Source organism: Elgaria multicarinata, chromosome 1 (genome assembly GCF_023053635.1).
Source record: "Elgaria multicarinata webbii isolate HBS135686 ecotype San Diego chromosome 1, rElgMul1.1.pri, whole genome shotgun sequence".
In the NCBI taxonomy this organism is placed as follows: domain Eukaryota; kingdom Metazoa; phylum Chordata; class Lepidosauria; order Squamata; family Anguidae; genus Elgaria; species Elgaria multicarinata.
The window spans coordinates 8,069,921-8,096,417 of NC_086171.1; the positions used below are offsets into that span (position 1 = coordinate 8,069,921).

Below are 26,497 nucleotides of genomic sequence, written 5' to 3' on the forward strand. Positions count from 1 at the left end.
AGGCAGTTTCCATTCCAAAACCAGGCCTGAAACCCTGGATCCAAGAGCATTTTATTTAAAAAGAAAACGAGCTTTCTCCCTGTTTTCAATTAGGCAACACCACCAGGGGAGGGGAAAAAAAATTATACCAGCTACTGGTGACCACATGGAAAGGAGGACAGGGCTCCTGTATCTTTAACAGTTGCATAGAAAAGGGAACCTGGTAAAATTCCCTCTTCATCACAACAGTTAAAGCTGCAGGAGCTATACTAGAGTGGCCAGATTTAAATGAGGGCAGGGCACCTGCACCTTTAACTGTTGTGATGAAGAGGGAATTTCACCAGGTTCTCCATATATACAAATGACACCTGCTGAAATTCTCTTTTCTATGCAACTGTTAAAGATACAGGAGCCCTGTCCTCCTTTTCATATGGTCACCCTAGCCCAGACCAGAGAGGAGCTCCTGCACAGTGGCATAACAGCTTAGCGGAGCCTCTCCCGTGCCTCGGCCCCTTTAAGAATCCCTTTTTTCCTTCCCTCCAGGCATTGCAGAGAATTGCATTTTCCATTCCTTTGGACCTGAGCCAAGGGGCCCAGTCCCGCTGGAACCCTCATCGAACACTTCCGGCATTAGATTGACATCGCTTCGTCCACTCTACCGCCTTTCACTCTAGAGAGATGCCCTGCCGGCGAGGATGAGAGCGACACCCCACCCCACCCCTCTTTGCCCTTTTCACTAAATCTGGGACCAATAGCGGCTTTCGATGCGGAGCCGGAAGTTTGGCGTGTGAATCTGACTCCCATCTCTAGGGGGAAGGGGGGGAACGCTCTTTCGGCATCTCCATGGCTGCTGCCTGCTCCGCTCCATCCGGCTCCGTCTCTGTGGCCGGAAGTGGGCGGGGCAGTCGCGTTTGTTGTGGTGGAGGAGGCCGCTGTGACGGCGAGGCCCGGAGGGGAGAAGGCCAGGTGAGGCCTGGGTGGGAGTAGGGCTGGGGGGGCTGAAAGGGGGCGGAGGGAGTCGGCTGGCTGCGCAGTGGAGGTGAGGCCCTGAGGGGGCGGGGCCGCTGGGCCCTGAGGGGAGGGGGCGTGGCGGCCTTTTGGGGTGGGGGGATGCTGGGGGGGGGCAGGAGTATATGAGGGCGGGAGGGGGGGTCTTCATCGTCGTCTCTCTAGTTCTAGCCTACGGTTCACCCGCTAGGCCAGGATCCGGGTTCAAATCCCCCCCTCAACCCGCTCGCTCTCCCTCAACCAATCCCCCCCTTCAACCTGCCACTCTCCAGATGTCTTGGACTGCAACTCCCAGCATCCCCAGCCACATAAGCGGGGGTTGTAGCCCAACGCAAGTGGAAAGGGCGCCTGGTTGGGGAAAGGGCGGCCGAGCCCACCTCGCAGGGCTGTTGTGAGCATGCCCGGTGCAAGACTATTTTGCGCCCTAGGCAAGGCGAGCTACTTGCACACACACGGGCGCACACACACACCAAAATTGCCAGCTTCAATTTTTAAGAACAGATGTTTTGTCGAAAAAATAAATTTATTCCAAGAAGCCTTTCTTTCCTTGGATTACTGTTATTGCTTCTTTTAAATTTTGTTTTAACTGCTTTTATTCTGGTTGTTTTTTCTTTCCATTTCACCTTGTACACCGCTCCGAAATTTTTCAATGGGGAGCGGTATATAAATATTCTAAATAAATAAATAATAAGTAAATAAAATAAAAAGCACAAAACTTGAACTTACGGTTTTTGCTTAAAACAGCTACCCTATTTCTTCGATTCTAAGATGCACTTTCTCCCCCATAAAAACGTCTCTAAAAACAGGGTGCGTCTTAGAATCGCGGGTGTGTCTTAGGGTGTGTTTGTTTTCTGTTGGTGGTACTGAAATTAGGGTGCGTCTTACAATCGATGGCGTCTTACAATCGAAGAAATACGGTAATTTGTATAAAACTGTGACCCTTAAAGGGCAGCACTGCGCCCCTCTGAGGTCTGCCCCCTGGGCGGCTGCTTAGTTGGCCTAATGGTAGCGCCGACCCTGGTTGTAAGGGAAAGCACAGGTGCAAAGGCAGGGTGTGTGTGTCACTTTTATGCTTCTGGGCTCATAATAATAATAATAGATTTATTTCCCACCTCTCTCTCTGGATTGAGGCAGGGAACATTATTATTATTATTATTATTATTATTATTATTTATTTATATAGCACCATCAATGTACATGGTGCTGTACAGATAACACAGAACAACACTAAATACAATATCATACATAAAATTAGTTAAAATAAGCATACAAAACCAATAAATTATTAAAGTAACAATCACAACGTCTTAAATTTCTTAGGTTTTAGGGTGACCCTATGAAAAGGAGGACAGGGCTCCTGCATCTTTAACAGTTGCATAGAAAAGGGGATTTCAGCAGGTGTCATTTGTATATATGGAGAACCTGGGGAAATTCCCTCTTCATCACCACAGTTCAAACTGCAGGAGCTATACTAGAGTGACCAGATTTAAAAGAGGGCAGGGCACCTGCAGCTTTAACTGGTGTGATGAAGAGGGAATTTCACCAGGTGCTGCATGCATACAAATGACACCTGCTGAAATTCCCTTTTCAACACCACTGTTAAAGATACAGGAGCCCCATCCTCCTTTTCATATGGTCACCCTAGTTTAAAATTCATCTGGGTAGGCCTGCCGGAAGAGACTCATCTTTACAGCTGTCTTAAACTCAGAGAGAACTTTAAGCTGATGAATCTCCTCCGGCAGGGCCTTCCACAGTCTGGGAGCAGCAGAAGAAAAGGTCCTCTGGGTAACAGTTGTCAGCCTAGTTTTTGCTGACTGAAGTAAATTCTTCGCAGAGGACCTGAGTGTGCAGGGCGGATGGTACTGGAGAAGGCGATCCCACAGGTAACCTGGACCCAAACCATGTAGTGCTTTAAAGGTAATAACCAACACTTTATACTTCGCCCAGAAACTATTTAGTAGCCAGTGGAATGATTTTAAAGTTGGTGTAATGTGGTCTCCCCTAGGTGTACTGCCACGTTGTACAGTGCTGAGCACACCTGTCATAAAGGTCAGTGAGGAGAGGCCAGGGAAGGCATCCCCAGTGAGACTGAGCCCCGCCTCATCAAGTGGGGAAGGTTTACATGGGCCTTTTGGCAGAAGGACTTTTTCCTCCCACAAGGGTCATAGTCAAGTCTAAACAAGGTCTTGCGTAGCCAGGATCAGGGAAGAAATGTTTGGGTAGCTGAATAGTTACGGATAGAGCAAGGGAGAGAGATTATCAGGCTGTAGCCCATGGAGCTAAATATTTTTAAAGGGCTGATGGATGAGGAATCGTGGATTTTGGGGAGTGGGAACTGTATTTAAGTTGGGGAGGCTGCTGAAAGTGAGGCTTCAAGAACAATCTTATGCATGATTAGATAGAAAAAAGTCCTGGCTAGCTGGGGAATGCTGCAAATTGTATCATCCCGACAATTCTGTTGTGCAAGTGGGATGTACTCTTCTGCAAGAGAGGTCTAGCACTTCCTAGAGGAAGCCCCCACATGCTTGTTTCTGGAAGAAGGCAGATAGGCAAAACTCCCTTATTTGATTTCTGCCGACCTGCCATCTTGCAGAAATGAGCATTTCTGCTCGCTTCACTAAATTGACATTGCGCAAGTGGTGGGGGCCCCTTGTGCAATGGAATCGGTGGGGGCGTTAGCCCTCTGTTGGATACCGCCCAGTGTGTTTGACCCCCATTTATAACAGGCTGTACACATGAATCTGTGGGGTTTAGGTGCATTTCGAAGTCTTAAGAAGGCTTGATAGTGAAATTGGTAGGAAAGGCTTGTTCATCTTAGGTACAAGGCTGCAAAGAACTGAGGTTAATTGAGGAAAGTTCGTGGTTGGAATGATACTTTGGAACGTGGCTGAAGTCTTCTGCAACGTGGTGCTTTTTTTTAATCTTACGGGCTTAGATAGGGTTGCAGCTATGCGCCTGCTTCATAGACTTTACAATGTAGGCATTGTAAGGGACAACGATGGGGTTATGTGTGCTGCCTTTCATGATATCATGTGCTTAAAGGCTGTGGTTTTCTTTTTCCCATCTACTCACTCATGCTGCTTGTATTCTTAAGCCTTAGGGTAATTGGCGAATGGAGTAAGTAGTTTTCATTTGGAGACCTTAATTGGACACTAAAAACACACACCCATGCCTAAAGTCAGTATAATTTAGGAGACGGTAGTCCTTTGTGAACTTGTCAAGTTATTAAGATCAGAGGCCCTTTTTTGGGTCCTTCTGCTTCCTCAAGAGAGGGTGGTGGTGGTGATCGATGGTAGGGTCTTCTCAGTTGGGACACCCCAACTCTGGAGAACTTTCTCCAAAGAGCCTTTCCCGGGTCTGATGAAGACTTGATGATGAAGACTTTCTTACTTGTCTGGGCTCTTTAAAATGTGAAACTCTTGGGTTTTAATCTGGCGTTCTCTTCTTAACTCAATTGCTTTTGCCGGCTTACATTTTGTTTGTATATTTCCCTTTTATTTTTTAATTTTGTTATGCTTTTATCCAAAGGGTGGTATAGAAATATGTTAAACGAATGATGTATTTATTTCCAGGCTGTCCCCATGAGTTCTTCTGTGGAGGATGTCCATGATCCTCTTTGCCTGTGTGGTGCGGGTGAGGGATGGACTTCCACTCTCTGCCTCCACGGACTTCCACCTAGACCAGGACTTCTTGGAATGCAGAAAGAGACTAAAGGCTTTGTCATCCATTCTGACACGTTATCCAAATCGTGGTACAGCCAAAGAACGTGACCTCAGCATACAGTAAGCTCTGTTTCAGCTTGAGACAAATGTTGGATCTACCTGATATTAGCTTAAGGGGTGTGTTTATGAGCATTCCTTTGATAGTAACATATCCTTGGTTTAATTCACATGCGGGGTTCTGAGACAGGTGCCAGCCACAATTTTGAATATGAAAGTCGTGGTGGGGACGTGCCATGGCTTGTTGTGTTGTGTGAATTCAGGTGGGTTATTTGAGATTTAAATAACCCATGATGCCTGCTTTAGCTTGACACAACAAGCCTTGGCCACGGCTTGCATATTCAAAATGGATACCATTGTTTTTATACTGTTGTTTTTATGTTTTTGATGGTTTTAAATTTTGTAGACTTTTTAATGCTCACTGGCTTTTTTGTAAACCATCCAGAGAGCTTCGGCTATGGGGCGGTATATAAATGTAATAAATAAATAAATAAATAAATCCTTGTCCTAGTGTTGACAAGAGTCAACGACTAGAAATTTTGCTTTTAAAAAATTGAATTTTTTTGAATATGGTTATTTTGGTTTAGAAATTGAAAGTCAAAGGAAAAAGAAACCACAGCACAATTTTATGTACGGCTACTCAGACGTAAGCCCTATTAAGTTCAGTGGAACGTGCTCCAGGGTAATTGTGTGAAGAATTGCAGGCTTCGTCATCATAAGGTCAGCCCAGTGACTGGGTTCAACAACACGCAAACCCATAATGGTTTATATTCTGGAACAACCTATGGTGGGTTAGTGTGTTGTCTGTGGGATGTTCTCCCCCCCCCCCCCCATGGCTTGTTTCCCCCAAACAACCCACTATGAGAACCTACGGTCTACAGTAGTGGTTATTCAAACCTATGGGTAAATTAGTGTTTTGTGTCAGTGGGTTGTGGAGATTGCCTACAGTGCTGCTTGGCGAGAGAGCCAAAAATGCTGCCGCCGCTCTGCTCCTCTCAGCTGACCACTATTGCCACCACAAAGTAAGCTGAGATACCTGCCCAGTTGGGCGGGAAGATTAAGGAGAAGGAGGGATGAGGATGTATGCGAAATAAACTAGCTTGTTTGCCTGATCGTCTGGCAGGAGCACAGTAGGATGTTTGCCTAACCACCTCACCTGTGCAGCGTAGCTTGCCACCAACCATGGGTTAGTGTGACGTGTGGACTCAGCCAATGTCCCTTCCACCAAACAGCACTCCTAGTCATTTGAACTCAGACCTAGGTTAACATGTATTTACAGGCAATTCAATTCTTGTCCAGTCTATACTATAGAGGGAAGGTAGGGGAACCACGTAGGTCCTAAAGGTGAGGGTATTTCTTCGTGTTCTATCCCTTGAATGCGCCCTATGAATTCCATCCAGAAGCGGTGAATTCTGGTGCTTGCTTCTCTTGCTGAAAATTAGCTCCTTAATTGCAAAAGTCAACGAGGTTGTCGCTCCAAGTCTTTTGGCAACACCTCTCCGCTTATAACATTGTCCCTGGTTACTCCCTGGTTTCTGAGAGCAGCAATAATGGTAAAGATGATTTGCATCCAGTTCTGGGCTCCACAATTCAAGAAGGACGCAGACAAGCTGGAGCGTGTTCAGAGGAGGGCAACCAGGATGATCAGGGGTCTGAAAACAAAGCCCTATGAAGAGGGACTGAAAGAACTGGGCATGTTTAGCCTGGAGAAGAGAAGATTGAGGGGAGACAGGATAGCACTCTTCAAATCTTGATTTCAGCAGTTGGACTTCTTTCATCAGTGTGCTTTGCTCCGTTGCATTTCGTTCAGTCTCTGTATGTGTGTGCAGCTTCTGATAAACCCGGGATATTTTTCTTCTCAGCTTCCATTCTTCCGGAGACATTGCCTGCATGGGCATCTGCAGCAGCAGTTACCCAGCTGTCATGGCGTTTTGCTTTCTGGACGAGCTCCAGTGGGAATTTGCCACTTCCTGTGATGCTACCAGTGTGGGCCTGGTGTCCAGACCGTATGCTTTCCTTGAATTTGGTGCGTAGCATGCTTGCTCTGTGTGTCTCTCCCACCTCCTTAGGATTTCTTAGCAAGTATCACTGTTCAGATAAATTAAGTAGCATGATAAAATTGCCCCTTATAGTGTATCCTAATGCCTCTATGCTTCTAGATGTGATCTGTCAGAAAGAAAGTACACAGGGACTGTAGCTCAGTGGAAGAGTGCATGATTTGCACCAAAAGGTCCTAGATTCAATCCCTGGCATGTCCAGGTAGAGCTGGGAAAGACCCCACCTGAAACCCTTGAGAGACCCTACTGAAATAGACCTGCCTGTTGTCTGACTTGGTGCAAGGCAACTTCCTATGTTTCTAAACATAGGACTAACAATCCTGCCCAGAGAGTGAAATAGCTTCTCATTGGTGTCAGTTTATTTGATTACTCTGCTAAGGATGGAGTCTGGAGAAGAGAAGATTGAGAGGACACATGATAGCACTCTTCAAATACTTGAAAGGTTGTCACACAGAGGAGGGCAGGATCTCTTCTCGATCCTCCCAGAGTGCAGGACACGGAATAACGGGCTCCAGCTGGACATCAGGAAAAAAATCCTGACTGTTAGAGCAGTGCGACAATGGAACCAGTTACCTAGGGAGGTTGTGGGCTCTCCCACACTAGAGGCCTTCAAGAGGCAGCTGGACAACCATCTGTCAGGGATGCTTTAGGGTGGATTCCTGCATTGAGCAGGAGGTTGGACTCGAGGGCATTAGAGACCCTTCCAACTCTACTATTCAATGATTCTATGCCTGTTTAGACAAAAAAATTCTACAGCTTCCAGCATTCCCCAGCTAGTCCTGCTGGCTGGGGAATGCTGGGAGTTGGAAGACTTTACAAATAAAAATATCTATGGATCTGTCTTTTAATGGGCCCAAACTGAACCAACACTTAAGTTCAATGAGACAGAACCAAAATCTCACGCTACAAATGGCAGATAATGTTGTTTTAATTGTAGGTAGAAAGACACCTTGAAGTTTCCCAGCACCTTGGTGGGTTAACATTAGTGCCATATACAAATCCTATTTATTTTCAAGCTGTTGGTTCAGAAACACACTAGAGGCCTTCAAGAGGCAGCTGGACAGCCATCTGTCAGGGATGCTTTAAGGTGGATTCCTGCATTGAGCAGGGGGTTGGACTCGGCGGCCTTATGGGCCCCTTCCAACTCCACTATTCTATGACTTTTCTCTCTCTCTTAACATGCATAGGATTGCACTTTTAAATGTAAAAAGTAGGAAGGATTGAAAATTTCGCTGAGACCTGAGCTGTTGCAATCCTGAACCGGGTCACATAGAACTTAAGCCAGCTGCTGCCCAAACCAAATGAGGCTGCTTCAACCTGCAGATGGCTGTTTGCATAAGGCAAGTTGCTTTGTCAGTGAAGCAATTCTTAGCACTCTGCGTGTCCCTCCGCACAGCAAATACAATTCTTCCCCAGGTGCTTTCTGGGAGCATATTTTGTAGCTCAAGTAGCCGACCTGAGCTCTGTATCAGCAATTCTTTGATTTTTCAGCTACTGAGAAAGCACCTTCATTGCTTTATCTGTGTGAAAATGACAAGTTCCGTGTTAGAATCATAGAATAGTAGAGTTGGAAGGGGCCTATAAGGCCATCGAGTCCAACCCCCTGCTTAATGCAGGAATCCACCCTAAAGCATCCCTGATAGATGGTTGTCCAGCTGCCTCTTGAATGCTTCTAGGGTGAGAGAGCCCACAACTTCCCTAGGTAACTGGTTCCATTGTCATACTGCACTAACAGTCAGGAAGTTTTTCCTGATGTCCAGCTGGAATCTGGCTTACTGTCACTTGAGCCCGTTATTCCATGTCCTGCACACTGGGAGGATCAAGAAGAGATCCTGGCCCTCCTCTGTGTGACAACCTTTTAAGTATTTGAAGAGTGCTCTCATGTCTCCCCTCAACCTTCTCTTCTCCAGGCTAAACAGGCCCAGTTCTTTCAGTCTCTTGGGAAAGGGTTCATCAATGAAGCTGCCAATATTGTCATGCCTGTATACAAATCAGTGGTGCGACCATACTTGGAATACCGTGTACAATTCTGCTGCCGTTTCTCCAAAAAGTTATTGTAAAGCTGGAGAAGATGCAGAACAGGGTGACTAAAATGATTAGAGGGTCGGTCAGTAACTCGACTGTGAAGAAAAGTTGCAACATTTGGGACTATTTCATTTAGAAAAAAGGCAGGGGGGGCACATGATAGATGCGTTTAAAAATTATGCATGGTGCAGAAAAAACAAAGACATAATTTTCTTCCTCTCCCCTGATGCTAGAACCTAAGGCCATCCCATAAAGCTGAATGGTGAGAAATTCAGGGCAGACAATAGGAGGTATTTCTTCCTTCGATACATAGTTAACTAATAGAATTTGCCTTCTCAAGATGTGACGGCCCTGGCTTAGGTGGCTTTAAAGGGATTGGACAAATTCACAGTGGATAAAGCTAGAAGTCATGAAGGCTATAGAGTGCTTCCAGCATGCCTCTGAAAACCAGCTTTTGGGGAACAACTGTGGGAGGCAGTTATTTGCCCTCACTGCCTGGCTATGGGCTTCCTATAGTCGCCTGGTTGGCTACACTGGATGCTGGACTAGATAGGCCTGTGGTAGGAACCAGCAGGGTTCTTCTTACGTTCTTAGTTCTCCCTTTGAAGCTTCAGGTCACTTGCCTGGGCTGTGCCTGTTCCGTGCTTAAAAAGAATTCTGTACAAATTCTGCATGAAGAGAAGCTGAATCCCACAACTTGGCGATGCTACATATTTCAGTGACCGCTTTTCTTCCTTCTCCGCTGCAGACAATGTCATTCAGAAAGTCAAAAGCCGTTTCAATTACACAAACTGCACTCAGACAAAGTTCAACTTGGAGAGAATCCAAGAAGAGCTTCGCTTGCAGCCTCCGGCGCTTGTGAAGTTGGAAGATGCGGAGGTGATGAATGGGATGGTGAACGGCCATGCAGAGCACCATGTCGAGACGGGTAAGTTGTGCCGCTCAAAGGGGATTTCTTTGTTCCCGGTACCCAGGGTCCGGTTAGATGCCGCTAATTCTGGTTACTTTCAGTGCCATTTACGAATAGCTTTAAGCAAAGGTTGTAGCAGTAGCCAAATGCAAGCACAAAAGATTGTATTCATGTGGATCCAGAACAGTTCTCAAACCAGCTTCCCCCTCAATGTGGCGGAACCTGCTGAAAATACAAGAGCAGGTAAGATTTCCAAAAGGCATCCTGCTAACGCCTACAAACTCAAGGCCACATGAATTACATGCTGTAATGTGGAGCATTTTGTGTCATACTTAGAACACACGGTGCTTCACAGAGGCCACCAGTGAGGGAGGAAGCAGCAGCCAGGCACCTCTCCACCGTGCCTGGGTCCAGCTCCAGCTCAGAGCCCTCCTGCTGTCACCTGTAACTGCTGAACTTTGCAACTAAGATTGTAGTGCCTGAATTTGCTTTCCTTTTCCCCCTCCTCCCCCTCCCTCCCAATCCCCTTTCCTTTTGTGTCATGTCTTTGAGATTGTAAGCCTGTGGGCAGGGACTGTCAAGAAATACTTTTGTAAGCCGCCGTGAGAGCCTTTTTTGGCTGAATGGCGGCATAAAAATCCTTAAATAAATAAATAAATAAATAAGAATGCAGCCTGTACAGCTGTCCTTTAAGGTAAATCAATATTATCCTAAGCATCCCTTTGCCCTGTCCTCTGGGCTCCAAGACCTGCTGTAAGAATAAGTGTCCTGCAAAAGATGTTGCACAGAAGCAGTCTGCGCTGGAAACTAGTTCAGAGAGCAGAGCGTGCGCAATAATAATAATAATAATAATAATAATAATAATAATAATAATAATAAATCTATTTCCTACCCGCCTCTCCACCCTGATTGAGGCAGGGAACAACAGCAAGCACAAATACACAAAATACTGATCAGAAACATAGTATACTGGTTTTTTTTTTATTTCCCCTTGTCAGCTTGGTGCAATTATGTGTTTAATTAACCTATATGATGCTTAGTGCTTCATTTGCTCTTTGTCAAAAAATCATGCCTCAGCCTTACTGGCCTTTGAGTTCTGTGTGTCCTCACACCATTGGATCTCTTCGAGTTACCTTTGGCTCTCATCTTCAATATTACAAAAATAATTAAAGAGCAGGAAGAAGCAGCTGGGTGGCAGGGCAGTAGCTGTTGCATAGGACTCTCCTTTGGTTTGTTGTTTTTATGCTTTTTATGTTTTTAAACTTTGTGTATTTGTTTTTAATGTTTACTGTTTGTTTATTTATTTATTACATTTCTATACCGCCCAACAGCCGGAGCTCTCTGGGCGGTTCACAAAAATTAAAAACATTCAAAGTATAAAACAACAGTATAAAACCATACTATAAAATACCATATAAAAGCTCAACCAGATAGAAGCAGCAGCAATGCAAAATTACAGATTTAAAACACCAAGTTAAAATTTATTTATAGACTGTTAAAATGCTTTGGAGAATAAAAAGGTCTTCACCTGGCGTCTAAAAGAATATAGTGTAGGTGCCAGGCGAACCTCCTTAGGGAGCTCATTCCAGAGCCGGGCTGCCACAGCAGAGAAGGCCCTCCTCCTGGTAGCCACCTGCCTCACTTCCTTTGGCAGGGGCTCGCGGAGAAGGACCCCTGAGGATGACCTTAGGGTCCGGGCAGGTACATACGGGAGGAGGCGTTCCTTCGGATAGCCTGGCCCCAAGCTGTTTAGGGCTTTAAATGTTAATACCAGCACTTTGAAACGGGCCCGGACCTGGACTGGCAGCCAATGAAGCTGGAATAGGACTGGCGTGATGTGGTCTCGGCGGCCAGTCCCTGTTAGTAACCATGCTGCCCTGTTTTGTACCAGTTGAAGTTTCTGGACCGTTTTCAAAGGCAGCCCCACGTATAATGCATTGCAGTAATCCAAACGAGAGGTTATCAGAGCATGGATAACTGTAGCTAAGCTATCTCTGTCCAGATAAGGGCGCAGTTGGTATATCAGCCTAAGCTGATAAAAGGTGCTCTTTGCCACTGAGTTCACCTGTGCCTCAAGTGACAGTTCTGGATCCAAGAGCTCCCCCAAACTACGGACCTGATCCTTTAGGGAGAGTGCAACCCCATCCAGGACAGGGCAAACATCACCTCGCCGGACAGATGAACTACCCGCTAACAGTACCTCCGTCTTGTCTGGATTGAGTCCCAGTTTATTAGCCCTCATCCAGTCCATTACTGTGCCCAGGCACTGGTTCAGAACAGTCACTGCCTCACCTGGGTTTGATGAAAAGGAAAGGTAGAGCTGGGTATCATCCGCATATTGATGACATCTCAGTCCACATCTCCGGATAACCTCCCCCAGCAGCTTCATGTATATGTTAAACAGCATAGGGGATAAGATAGAGCCCTGTGGAACCCCATGGCTTAGGAGCCACGGCACAGAGCAATAATCCCCCAGCGCCACCTTCTGGAATTGGCCATCTAAGTAGGAGCGGAACCACTGCAATGCAGTACCTCCAACTCCCAGCCCAGACAACCTATCCGGAAGGATACCATGATCGATGGTTTCGAAAGCCGCTGAGAGGTCCAGGAGAACCAACAGGGTCGCACTCCCCCTGTCTCTCTCCCGACAGAGGTCATCCCACAGGGTGACCAAGGCAGTTTCCGTTCCAAAACCAGGCCTGAAACCCGATTGAAATGGAGCTAGATACTGTTTTTTTTAACTTTTGTAAACGGCCCAGAGAGCTTTGGCTATGGGGCTGTATATAAATGCAATAAATAAATAAATATACACTGTCAAAACATCCCCCCAAAAGCATCCTAAAATTCCACTGGATAGGCCTGCCGGAAGAGATCAGTCTTCATCGCTTTCTTAAATTCTAAAAGACTGTTAAGTTGACGACTCTCCTCCGGCAGGCCATTCCGCAGTCTGGGAGCAGCAGAAGAGAAGGCCCTGAATAAAGGCTGAAAAACTCCTAGCCGTGCTCACCAATCTCTCCCTTGTTTCTTTTCCTTTCCTTCTTGAATTGGCCTGAAGCCCCCGCGTACAGAATGCAACCTGTGTCTGCTGTGGGAATCTTATCTCTTGTCCTCAACATCATGTGTGGGGCGTTGAATCTCATTCGCGGCGTTCACCTTGCGGAGTATTCGTTTCAGGTAACTGGAGAGGCAAAATGGGCCAAGGATACTGGGGATGGGGACTCCTTTGGTACCGATGGTTAACGCGCGACTTCCACAGCCACGTTTGACATGGTACGGTCATAGCAAGAAAACGTTACCTTGCTAGGTCTGCACGGCGAATTTTGTTAGGGAAGCGGGAGCCACGTACGATGTAATTGTGTGATCCTGGCAAGAGAAAGTTGGTGCTTTTAGTTACAATGACCAAGTATAGCAAATTAACATCTGTGAATTGGTCACTAATTTTGATTTGAAGTCTGGAGAAGATTCCTAACTTCCAGAAGCATAGCATTCTGGAATCAATTGTAAAATAATGAAACTAGTAAATTTTTCTTGTGTCCAAGGCAGAGTTAGATAAATCTATAAGCTTATTTTACAGGGTCTTCCACCTCACTCCCCTGTCCCCCACCCTCATGGTCAGAATCTCTTAGATAGTGCAAGAGTAACTTAAATATAGCAAACTGTTCTGTGTAACTTGAAAGCTTGCGGGCTTGTGTATAAAAAATAGTCCAGTAAGTCACAAAGAGGTGAAGTGTTCTATCCTGAAATAGCTCTTGACATCTTGGAAGGATTTTACAAGCAGTTTTTCTTTTTTCTTTTTCAAAAGCAGCTGTAAACTCAAGAGCTTTTTAAAAAAATGGATTGTTCTACAAACATGTTCTAGAATAAAATTATATTAATGCCTTAATGTTACACACTACTTTGGTTTGTATTTGGTTCTTCTGTGATATGCGTCACTGTAAACAATCACACCCAATCTATCTCTTTCTGGTAATTTAAATATTTGTTCAGCGCCTTCTGATTCTGTTTTTGGTGACAACGTGCGGGTGTTTTTTTTAAAAAAAGACCTTTTTAAAACAAAATCATTCAGGCTACAATCCTATATTTGCATGTCTTCTGAGTATACAAATATAGGATTGCGGACAGGGAAGATTTTTTAATATGATTCTTTGTTTAGGCAAGACAGCATTTTTCCCTTAGAGTGTAATAACTTTGTGGACTTATTTGCACAGGCTGAGTTAATTTGACCTTCAAATATCATCTTCCAACAGGAAGATCGCAAAGGAATTGGAAATGTAATAGCATTTCTTCTCCCTTTTGTAGCCTGCTTTTTATTGGTAAGTAACTTAACTACTTTTCCTCTCTTTCGGTGGAACTTGTGTCTCCTTTCCCTAGTTTGTTTTAAAAAGAGCCTGAACACATATGTAAGACATATTTCAATCTCAATGGCTTCCAAGACACATTTGCATGTTATTGTTGTAAATATAGTCATCAATGCATGCCTGTTTGATGCCTAAAGCCCACCATGTTCTTTTTCTGATGTTATATTGTATCCATTTACACCTTTAGATCTTTGGGGTTAGGAAACCTGTACATAGCTGCTAGCTCATTAAATACAGGTTCATGTCAGTTTCATTCTTGGGCACTGGTTGATTCCAGCAACCTTAGGTATCTCTGGAGTGACTGTGAGGTGAAATTGACATTTAGTAGCCTGTTCTAAAGTGCAGTAATGCCCTCAACTCCATTTTAAATAACTGACATCCCTGCCTGTGCGCTGTATTCATAGCCTGCTTGTTAAACCGCTCTTTTATGTTCTCCTTCATGCAGTGCTACCTTTACCTGTTCTACAGCTCAGCCAGGAAGATAAAGGTCTTTGTACTTTTTGTCACGGTCTCTCTATGCAACATCTACCTGTATGGATTAAGGAACATCTGGCAGATACTTTTCCACATAGCAGTGGCTTCTCTTTCTTCCCATCAGATACTATCGCGACAAGTTGTGGAGAAGCAGCCAGACTTTGGAGGAGTATGAAAAAAAAAAACACCCACACACATGGAATTCCATATGGGGTATTTTAAAACTTCTGATTTGACAGGGTGTTGGGTGCTGGTGAAAACCAGCTTGCGTAACGTGGCGGGTTTTTAACTCTGGCTCTCCCAGGAGAATGGGTTTTTAGCATATATCGGTCATAGATTTGTAGGACCGGACAAACAGGCAGAATCCTCTACGCGTCAGTTCTTAACGCACATCATCCAGAGGAGGATCTGAATGTCATGTCTGAAGTGAAGTATGTCTGGAGACTTTATCATGGGTACGGTCTGTATGTGTGCCTGCCTTTCAGAAGAAGGGCAGGGTGCAGCTGTAAACAATCAGGAACAAACCAGCTTAACCAGCAACCAAACCGGAACACACAATCTGGCCCGTAGTATTTCGCAAGCAGAGAGCAGAAGACACGGTGCAGTTGGCTCTGGGCGACACCAGAGAATCAGCCCCTGTCCCACCACGGGAGAAGATGCAACTAAGCCCTGCCTACAGTGATGGTCGTGGCTGCATGCCCGCTTGGAAACCTCTGAGGCAAGGCCCCTGAAACCATGTTCCATTTGGTCAGACATCCATCCACTCATAGGGCACCGCTGAGTGGTCAGCCTTTGGACTCCTGCTAGTTGAAGACCCTGGTTTTCTTAATTGAACGGTTTGTGTCTTGTCTGCAAGTCCTTGAATGGTAAGGCATGGTTTGCATGCATTAGATGAATAGTCACGACCGAGTTGAGGACAAATCCTAATGTATGTACTAGAAGTAGTGGGTGGGAAAGGCGTTGTTAACAGTGCCTTTAAGCACCATATAGGGTGGAGGCATACCTTGACCCATCCTGCTTGGACATATCCTATTCAGCATTTCAGCTCTGGCCTGGATGTGGCTAAAGAAGGCCTTGAGGGTGCAGTGGAGCAATGGAGCGGTCCATGCTGGCTGTGACCATCAAGTAATGCTTTCTGCGCTTGATGTGCTTAGCCTTGTGCCTCCTTTCCACACACCCTTGCCCACAGCCATTGGTTTTATAGGACAAACGGGTGGGCGAACATCCTGGGAAGAATGAATGCCAGGCAATTGTCTTGCAGATGGGGATCAGGTACCCCAAATGAGCACCTTGACTCCCTGTGCAGGTACACCTTTCAGTTTAACTGGAGAGCTTTAAATAAGGGCTGGGATGTGTGTCCGCTGCAAACAGCAGGTCTCGGTGGTGGTGGCGTGCCATGCCCAGTGCATCCATCGAGATTAAAGACTCCCAGCTGCCCCTTAACAAAAACGTATTTTCAGTCTTCATGCTAAGGAGGCAAGCCTATACCAGTGAAAACTTTGTCTGGCAGGGTTTGGGGAGCAGAGATAAATCTTCATTCCAGCTCTTACTGCCTGCCAATGTCAGTGCCTCCCCCTGACTTCTTGTTTTGCACTGTTTTGCAACCAAACCTAAAGTTTCTATTCTTGGGATTACCTTTTATGTAGGTTGTTCCCATCCAAAGTGGTATTTTTGTTGTTGTTTAACAAAAATAATAAATTGGATTGGATTTCTTAGAGCAAAATCAGATTTGGCCATCAGCACGAGGTGGGCAGCAGCCTGCTTGGGTCTGATTCACTCAGGAGCCGTGATGCAAGCCGTGGTGCAAGTTTCCTTTCTTTGGCCCGCTGAGTGAAAGGAAACTCCACACACACACACACACACCATCCTGCCCTACGTAGGCCTGTTTCTTTGATTCATGCTTGCTTTTTGTGTGGAAAGCGAGTGCAGTTCTCTTTCCTCGGAAGTGGCCGGCTTTCCAAGGGCTTTCTTTCGTTTCTTTCCTGGTTACCTGGGAGTGCTGAAATAGGAATGCGTCTCTCGCACTCTGCACTTCCTGAGGCACGTGCAAAGGGGAAAAAAAACTGCACAGCTCCTTGGCAGCGGGGAATTCAGTGTAATGTGTAAAGCTGCCTTTAAATTGATCAGCTTTCCCCATATTTTGATCCCTGGGTCTTTTGTCTTCCAAACCACCCTCTGCATTAAAAACTGGAGGTACACTTTTCTCTTGGGCTTCAAAAGCATCTCCCAGAACAGTGGCCAAGACCTTTGCCCCTTATGGGGCCGTTACCATTGCCTCCGAGTGCCCCACACTCCCCTTTCTTTGGTCATTCAGGGTTCATGGATGGAGTGGTGTTTCTCGGATTCTCCCATGCCTGTCCACGGCAGCAGAGGCTACATCTCAGGAACCCAACACATCTTTACCCCCTCCTCTATGCGATGATGTTCACATATAGCAGCCTTCCTCAACCTGGGGCGCTCCAGATGTGTTGGACTGCACCTCCCAGAATGCCCCAGCCGCTGGCTGGGGCATTCTGGGAGGTGTAGTCCAACACATCTGGAGCGCCCCAGGTTGAGGAAGGCTGACATAGAGGTAGGAAGATGGGAAACCAGTCCTTGCCGCTCTAAGTATAGAGCAGTGGCTTCATCCAAGGCTGTGGCTTAATTTTTTCAAGGCACCCTTTAGCCTTTCTCGGGGCACAGGGTTGGGAACCACGGCTGTGACTCTGGGGGGGGGGGGGGAAGCATGGTGCCCCAGCAAATTTAAAATGTCACCCAAAGAAGGGCAAGGGTAGAAGGTACATATTTAAAAGAGCTCTGGATCCCCACCAAGGTAATTGCATGCTAATTGTGTAAAGCACAGGCGTCTGATCGGTGGTGTAGGTGCCATGCCACCGTTGAGAGTTTGTGGTACATTGGAACGGTTTCAGAGGGCCTGTGAAGACTGGCTGTATGGCATAGAGCTCTACTCCCTGGTTCAGCAGGCTGGAGGCAAGAATTCACGGAGGTACAAAGAGGCTGCGTTGTCCACTGGACCAGCTCTGGCCAAATTCTCACTGAGGCAATAAAGCCGTGGTCCAGGCTGTACCATTTCAGACTTTTTTTGGGTGTGTGGGTGTCACATGACTGAATGCTCAATACAAAACAAATCACCATGTACATTTAATTGCCAATTTCCTTGGGGTGTTTTTTTAATTAAGAAGTTGCTATTGCCTTGAACTCCTAGGAGAAAAGACAGGGTATAAATGTTTTAAAATAAAATTCACTAAAAAGTGAATCCCTGCACATAGGAAAGTAACATGGCTAGGAGGATTTCTTGTCTAGCCTCTTTGACATGCTAGTTTTTAGGGGTGTGCACAGACCCCCCCCCAATCCGCTTCGTGGCCCGATCCGGAAAATCAGGATCGGGCCCGATCCTCTTCGCGCCGCTCCGCCCATCTCCTGCTCCGCGGAGCGAGATCCAGCTTTGCCGCCGTCGCAACATGGATGGTGGCGGCGGCGCAAGGTAAGCCCCCCCCCGCCCCCTTACCTATGTCCATCACGGCCTTCAATTGAGGCCTCGGCCTTCACTTCTGCCTTCAACCGGGGCCTCAATTAAAGCCCGTGACGGACGCAGGTAAGCGTCCCTGCTCCCTTACCTGGCGCCACCGCCGTATGGATGGTGGCGCCGGCAGCGCCAGATGAGTCCCCCCCCCCCCCACTTACCTGCAGGCGAAGCTCCGGATTGAGGCGATCCTCTTCGCCTCGATCCGCAGCCCCCTTGACTCTCTTCACCTCCGCCTTTTCTGGAGGCGAATTAGGCCGCCTCGCTCCTGCTTCTCTGAACCGAAGGGAAGCGGAGCACATCCCTACTAGTTTTCTACACGTGGAGAGTTTTTCTGTACGGCGCATCACATGACCTCTCACCCGCAGTCCAAAGTGGTACAGTCCAGGCAGAGATTTATCTCCTCACTGAGTTCTAGACCTGCATCTTACACGTTAGACTCGACGTGCGGCATTTTTGCCCAAAAGCTTGCTCTCCTTTGTTACGTAACTTTTTTTTTTTTTTGGATGCATAAGAGAATATGTGCTTTGGTAATAGTAATGAAAGCCTTTGCCCTGTAACAGAGAAGAGAGCAGGCTCTCTCCCTCCGATATCCTAGCTTGTTGGGGTGTGTTTAAAATCTGTGATCAGAGTTTAATTTAAGAGCATGCACTTTTTGAAAATAGTCACTAGAACCCGTGCTTCTCTCAAACTCTGCCGCGTTGTAGATCCTGATATTTAATGTGTAAAAATATATGCCAGCGTTTACCGTTTGTGAACCTTTTTGATAACTTTTGGAACAAGTTTATTGTGTGAAGTTTTATGCAGTTTTCTCGGCGATCATGTCAGACTGAAATACCGTCTTATACATGTGATAGTTTGGTGGTAATGTGCACCCTCACCACCATAACAACAAACCAAACCCCAGACCCATTGCATGTTACACAGGATTTTATAGCCCTTACTCAGGATTTCTATTTTCTCTCTTGGCTGCGGGAGAGAAATGAGGATGGAGAATTAACGTCCTTCATCTGCAGGCAGTCTGAACCAAGAACTGAAGGAATGAATAATTCTTTAAAGTCTACTGGTAGCTCATACATGGCTTATTTAATAGCTAGCACCCACCTCGTTCACAAAAACAGCTCATGCCATTTTCCCACCCTTTAGTGCCCAAATCACTGCCTCTTCTCTGACCATTTTCTACCACATCTTCTCCCCTTCTAGTTTCAGCATAACATTGGTTATATGCCCATTCTGTGACTCTAGCTTTTAAAATGTAGCCTCTAGCTCTCAACACGTGCAGAGATTATTCAGACGAAGCCGTTGGTACGGTCCTCCTTGGGGTGCACATTGAAAATTAGCAGGCCAGCGGAACCTCTCTCGCTGCTGTGCTAACTTTTCAGGAGCAGGCACTTTTTCATTGGTGGAGCTTTTAAATGTCCAGCGTCGTCTTAAACTTTAAAAATAGCTTGTAACTTGAAAGTGAAGGGTCAATGAAATCTATACACAAAATTAAAGAAGGCAGTAGTTGATATGAATAATAGCAACCAGCGAGTGCCAAAGGCACACTACTACTATATTCTAAATACTAAACAATATTAATAAAGGGGGTGATAGAAAATCTCAATAATTTTTTTTAATTTAACATAGACTTCTTTCAATAAAATCTCACAATATTTTTCTCAGTTTTTTAAACAACAAATTTCTTTCAATAGGCTTTTTAGGCTTTTAACATAAATGTCTTTCAATAGGCTACCGGTGTAAATCCTTTTTTCGCTGATTTGCTTCTTCAGAATTTCACTAACCATAGGGATAATGCCGTGGCCAAAAAGGCAGGGATTCCAGACATAATTCTATATATCCACTTGAATGCTTAAAGCCTGGCAGAAAAACCTCAAACAGATTTTTTCAAGTGGATGTATAGAATGATGTCTGGAATCCCTGCCTTTTTGGCCACGGCATTATCCCTATGGTTGGTGTAATTCTGAAGAAGCAAATCAGCGAAAACAGGATTAATTTACACCGGTAGCCTGTTTAAGCCTATTGAAAGAAATTAATGTTATTTAAAAAAATTGTGAGAAAAATATGGTGAGATTTTATTGAAAGAAGTCTATGTCAAATTAAAAGCATTATTGGATCAATGAAATCAACAGTAGGTCTTTTCAAAGCTATGTGTTCAGGGCTCAGGTTTTTGCAGCCGCTTGGCAGCTGTGCCAATCCTTCAACTGATTGCTGCAAGCCCTCATGCCGGAAGAGGGAACAATCAAGTGCAGGACCAAACTCTGGGCAGAGGGGAACCGCTTTCCCCTCTGGTTTAGTGTCGAAGCACAGAAGTATCAGCACGCAACGCTCCTACTTGGGTACCCCCTCGCCTCGGCTTTGCTTAGTCAGTCAAGGCCTAGCAGTTGCTAATCTTCATTCGGGTGGTCCCTAGCCTACAGAGAAGGTGGGCGCCCAGTGCGAAGTGACTCGCTGCCTCGTTTCGGCCTTGCAACTTCCCTTCTTCCCACTTTACAATTGGGGAACAGAGGCTGAGAAAATGGCTTGCCTGAAGAGGACCATTCTCATGGCCAGAATTGTGGAACCTCAGTCCTGGGGGCCAAATTAGGCCCTCCGGGATTCCTCACATGGCTGCGTCCCCTTCCCTTGACTCCACCCCTTTCCTCCGTTGGGTGTTTCCCTAGTTTTTGTTCCATTTCCTCCTATTCTGAAAGGTTGAAACGCCTCTCCTAATGCTTAGTTCCTGCCAGTCAGACCTTAACGCTAAAACATGCTGTCATTTCCCCCCTTTTCCCTTCAGCCCTGCCCCCTACTGAAATGCAGCCCCCGAGAGCTTGTCTGAAATGGAATCCGGCTTTTGGGCTGAAAGAGGTTCCCCACCCCTGCTCTTGGCCATACAGACTATTCTTTAGTTTGCTATTATGTGGTTTTGCAAAGGAGAACCTGATGCTTGAAGCATTGATTTCAAATACTTTGCAGGTTTGTTTTTTTTAAAAAAGGGGAGATGAATGAGACACCAGTTGCTGGGGAACATGGGTAGGAGGGTGCTGTTGCACCAAGTCCTGCTTGTTCATCCCTGGCCGATGGCTGGTTGGCCACTGTGTGAACAGAGCGCTGGACGAGATAGACCCTTGGTCTGATCCAGCAGGGCTCTGATGTTCTTATGACACAAACAGAATGGAAATGTGGGTCTGGGCGATCTGTGTCTGTAATGCACCTCCTCTGCTATAGGTGGGGCTTTCATGAGGGAATCTTCCTCCAGACATAATTCCCTGATTTATTTATTTATTAAAAAACCCAGCATGTCAGGGAGAAGGCTAAGCCAGAACCCTCCTTCCTGGCAACTTTCTACGTGAAGGTTTTTTAGTGTGGCAAAACATGCATCATGCAAGGTCCCCACATGAAGCCTGAAGTGGTTTCTCATAGACGTTGATTCCTCCCCCCTGTTGTGATGAGGAACATGTGGCCTGCCAGATGTTGGATTGCAATTCCCATCAGCCTCACCATTGGTTTGGCCGGTTCGGGCTAATTGGAGTTGCAGTCCAGCGACATCAGCAGGACTCCATGTTCCCCATCCCAGGTTTTACCATTTTGGTGAAGACCAGGTCTTAGAGCAGGGTTTGCAGTTCTGTCCCAGTTGGCGCTGTGTCAACCCCTCACCCTGCATTCGATCTACCTACTTACAATCGATAGTCTTTATATAATTGTTAGGACACCTTTCTCCACTTCGGTGAAAATGGGCAGAGTTACGGGTATATTGTGAAGGCGGCACACTGCGGGATGGTGTGTGCTTTGAATGCCACTTTAATTTAAAAGAAAGGAATCTCCACTCTTCCAAATTCTGTACGCCAATAAGGTTTTCTGAATAAAAGCCAACAAATGTTAAATTCTTACATGTTTGTTCTTTAGCATTACCCGATCTTCTAAAATTCCCATTGTTTTTATTTTTAAACCAAAGATCTTTTTATTTTTTTATTATTATTTTGCGTGAGAAAAGAGGGTTTGTTTTTTTGGAAGACATTTTTTGCACTGTACTAAAACAACTGAACTTATGTTAATGTCTGGGATTTTTTGTTTTGTATTTTGGCATGGCTGTATATATGTGTATAAAACTACTAGACAGCTAGAGTAAAAGAATAAATGACATTTTTATATTTACTTTTCAACTGTGTTTTGTACCGTGATGGAGCTGCAGGCCTGGTGGTCTTCCTCTTCCCCTGTAGCCCCTTGCAACTCCCCAGAACCCAGATGAATTTAGCCTAACAGGTCGATGGATCCAGCCCTAGCACTGCATCTCGTGGACCTGGACCAGAGGCTTTCTGCGGATGATCAAAACAGATGAAAGGCATTACGGAAACATAGTATCTCTTTCCCCTAACCTCTTTCTGAAGTACTTCAAAGGGAGCTGCCTCATAGTAAGCCAGACTATCTGTTCACATAGCCACTATCCCCTACTCTGAGTGTCTCTACATTAAGGGGAAATTGTGTTACTTACCTGGGGCTTTGTGCTTTCTGGTTCTTTGGTGTGATTGTTATGGGCTGCATTACATGGGAGGAGAGGGGCAATCACATGCTTTGGATTGAATATTTCCCCTCTCTTCACTTCTATTGAGACAGCACCATCTAGTGGTGGATGATCCCACTTTTCCTCCGATATTACTGCATTAAAAGTGGCTCGTTTCACACCAGGATTTCCAGGGGATACCACAGAAGACGTCCTGGTTGTTGACGACATCATGTAATGTCCCCGAAAACTTCTGTGAGTGGCCAATCACAAGCATGCAATAAATTGCTCATTTAGAGGAGCCCTCTGACTAGCGGTGGCTTTTCAGGGTCTCTAGCAGAGAGGTCTTTTCTCATTATCTGCTACCTCATATTTTCATTGGAAATGCCAGGACTTGAATCTGGCTCCTTCTGCATACAAAGCACACATTTGCCCACCAGGGCTGAATTTTGTTTCAGTTCAGTTCAATTTTAATAGGAATTTCCCAACATTTGTGAAGCTGGCCATGTTCAGGACAAAAAGAGCTTGCAATTAAAAGGGTTCGGATGTCAGCGAAACCATCCATCCATTTGGGTCCTGGGGTATGAGTGCTTTGCTCTTAGAAGTCTGCGTTGGAATCCTTGGGTAGTCAACTATGTTAGTGCTGAATCAGTGTCGCCTCTTTTTTCCTGAACAGCTCCTCATCTTTAACAGCTATATGGCAGGCGGATGTAACACGGATGTAACTCCGTGCTGGGTGTAGCTGTACTTACATAATTTGGTTGGTGTAGATGGATAAGAAACCTGTTTCAGTTAATTTTTGGTAGGCATCTACCAGAATTCCCAAAGTTCTTCATATTCTGGAGAGAAAGAATGTGAGATTTATTTATTTTATTGTATTTCTGTACCGCCCAATAGCCAAAGCACTCTGGGCAGTTCACAAAAATTAAAACCATCGGATACAATACTTTTTAAGAAGGACTGGCAAAAACACATATACTATATGAAAAAAGAATCGAACAGAATAACTTTGGCAGAAGCTTATAGAAATTTGTGGGACTCATGAAAAGACTATATATAAATAAATGAATTAGAAAAAAAATACTATACCACCCTGGGATAGAAAAAGAAAAAGAAAGTTTTTTTTATATATATATAAAAATTGACCAAGTTTGGGGAAGGGTTCTGAATTAGTATTTATGTGTTTTGCTTTTGCTTTCAGTGTATGGTGGTTTGTTTGTTTTTTGGAAAACTCAATAAAAAATATTTTTTAAAAATTCACAGTATAAAACCACAATATAAAAACACCACCTGGATAAAACCAAGCAGCAATGCAGGTTATACAGATTTAAAATACAAATTTAAAACAGCGAAGTTAAAAGACTTAAGACGAACTGTTAAAATACTGGGGAAATAAGGGTTTCACCTGGCGTCAAAAAGTGTACAACATAGGTGCCAGGTGTGAAAGAGGGTTAGGGTCAACCTAACCACCCTGCAGGGTAGGCCTCTGGACTAAACATCCAATTCCTCATTTAATCCCCACCCCAATCCTGCCCAAGCCAGCCCTTTGGGAAATAAAGCACACACATTTAAGGACTGAAGCAGTTTATTAAAAAGTCTAGACTAACACGTAAGGCTTCAGTCGGACACAGAAAGACACTGACAATAAAATATTAAAAAGGGGGAAAGGGGAGGGGTACGGGAAGTTGGAACAATGCTTTAAAACAGACTTTACACAGGAAATGGATTAACAGGTTAAAAACACACTTCACAACAGACAGTTCCCAAACAGTTCCACAGAACCATCCACTAAGGCTCTAACCCAACCCAGAACGATGCCCTACAGCAAATAGATTCCCCTGGAATCTCATAGAATAGCAGAATTGGAAGGGGCCTACAACGCCATCGAGTCCAACCCCCTGCTCAATGCAGGAATCCACCCTAAAGCATCCCTGACAGATGGTTGTCCAGCTGCCTCTTGAAGGCCCCTAGGGTGGGAGAGCCCACAACCTCCCTAGGTAACTGATTCCATTGTCGTACTGCTCTAACAGTCAGGAAGTTTTTCCTGACATCCAGCTGGAATCTGGCTTCCTTTAACTTGAACCCGTTATTCCGTGTCCTGCACTCTGGGAGGATCGAGAAGAGATCCTGGCCCTCCTCTGTGTGACAACCTTTTAAGTATTTGAAAAGTTCTATCATGTCTCCCCTCCATCTTCTCTTCTCCAGGCTAAACATGCCCAGTCCTTTCCATCTCTCTTCATAGGGCTTTGTTTCCAGACCCCTGATCATCCTAGTTGCCCTCCTCTGAACACACTCCAGCTTGTCTGCATCCTTCTTGAATTGTTGTGCCCAGAACTGGACGCAGTACTCTAGATGAGGCCTAACCAGGGCCGAATAGAGAGGAACCAGTACCTCACGTGATTTGGAAGCTATACTTCTATTAATGCAGCCCAAAATAGTATTTGCCTTTCTTGCAGCCCTATCGCACTGTTGGCTCATATTCAGCTTGCGATCTACAACAATTCCAAGATCCTTCTCGTTTGTAGCATTGCTGAGCCAAGTATCCCCCATCTTGTAACTGTGCCTTTGGTTTCGATTTCCTAGGTGTAGAACTTGGCATTTATCCCTGTGAAATTTCATCCTGTTGTTTTCAGCCCAGCCCTCCAGCCTATCAAGATCACTTTGAAGTTTGTTTCTGTCCTCCAGCTATCCCACCTCCAGACACTTGAACATAAGAAACCTAGATAGAGACCAAGCATTCACCCAGCTCATCAGGGACCTCCCACATTAAGCACGTACAAGTCCAGGGAAGATGGCTGGCCCCTGGTTGCCCACTCCTTTATCTCTTCTCAGGCTTACAGGTCTCATGACCCGCGCTAGCCAATCCCAGGCTCCTCTCGGAACCTCGGCCCTCCCTCCCTTGTGAGGCTGTTTCCCAGCTGGCACCGATCACCACTCCAATTAGTGCAGCCTTGGCTACTCGAGCTAAACTGATAACTCATGCAGGTGTTACTCCCACAAGATAAGGAGGGCTTGGCCCCACCAGTTATGTTCTAAACCGTGAGACCAACTCTAAAGAATGTTCTCTGAACTCCCTTCTCCTGGCCCAGAGGCCGAAGCCAAACTAATAGGGCAAGACTACCTCTACGTTGGCCGTCCTTCACACCAGGCGAACTTCTCCAGGGAGCTCATTCCACAGACGGGGTGCCACAGCAGAGAAGGCCCTCCTGATAGCCACCTTTAAAAACGTGAAAGTGGGAAAAAGTGAAATTCACAGATTTGTCCATCTCTGAACTCCCGCTGAGCCATACAGTCCCTTCTCTAAATTAAATCCTACAAAAGCTGCCTTTCTTTTTCTCCATCTTTTCTTTCTTTGACCCCCCCCCCCCCTCCCCTGGTTCCCTTAAACAGCGAGTAGCTGCTCAGTGGACACCACTGGATTACCCAACTAATCGCTCCTCTTTCTTTCCCTACGTGCAGCCCTGCAATTGCTTCTCTTTTGAGATGGCTTAAAACCTGCCGATACGTCCTTTGATGTGAGCGGAGGAAGCAATCGGGGGCATCTTTTTCTTTTGAAGATGGCGATAAAAGTGCCTTGGGAGGATCTGTGCTGTGCCCCAACCATCCAATAAAGTGTGCTTCCCCCTCCCTTCTTACAACGATGAAAGCAGGAAGATTAAAACGGCACAGGTAGTGCTGCCTTGCGTTTATGAGAACGTCGAGAAACCCGGACTAGCCGGCCAAGTCTTTGACCTACTTTGAAACGGAATAGCATGTGGAATGATCTTGACTACTAAAGAAAAGAGGTTGTGAGGCCGTTAAAGATTAATTCCAGCAGAACACAATGCTTCTAGAGGAAGGCCAGACGACGAGGAACAAAAAGATGTGTGCAACTTAAATCAGCAAGGGATCTGTTTTTATAGAGTGGGGGCTAGGAGCATATAAATAGCTAGCCAGCTGACTTTCCAACGAGTGACTTTTG

General features: G+C 45.6%; 2 protein-coding genes across 3 annotated transcripts in view; both read left to right on the top strand.

Annotated features, from left to right (window-relative positions):
- Positions 1–25,860, top strand: part of HHATL (hedgehog acyltransferase like) — a 203,557-nt gene extending 177,697 nt beyond the window's left edge. The window contains exon 12 of the mRNA XM_063123006.1: positions 25,793–25,860. Within this exon, the coding sequence (XP_062979076.1) occupies positions 25,793–25,845 (53 nt within the window). The 3' untranslated portion in view covers positions 25,846–25,860. The remainder of the gene's footprint in view (positions 1–25,792) is intronic.
- On the top strand, positions 889–16,927 carry SEC22C (SEC22 homolog C, vesicle trafficking protein). Of its 2 annotated transcripts, none has more exons than XM_063123016.1 (7): positions 889–945; positions 4,560–4,769; positions 6,569–6,732; positions 9,537–9,716; positions 12,754–12,872; positions 13,946–14,011; positions 14,502–16,927. In XM_063123016.1, exons 2-7 carry the CDS (start codon positions 4,588–4,590, stop codon positions 14,703–14,705), a joined length of 915 nt encoding a protein of 304 aa, XP_062979086.1. In that variant the 5' UTR covers positions 889–945; positions 4,560–4,587; the 3' UTR covers positions 14,706–16,927. The 2 variants fall into 2 exon arrangements, with proteins under 2 accessions (XP_062979086.1, XP_062979083.1); XM_063123013.1 differs by lacking the exon at positions 889–945 and adding an exon at positions 2,874–2,904.
- Positions 25,861–26,497: the final 637 nt, after the last annotated feature.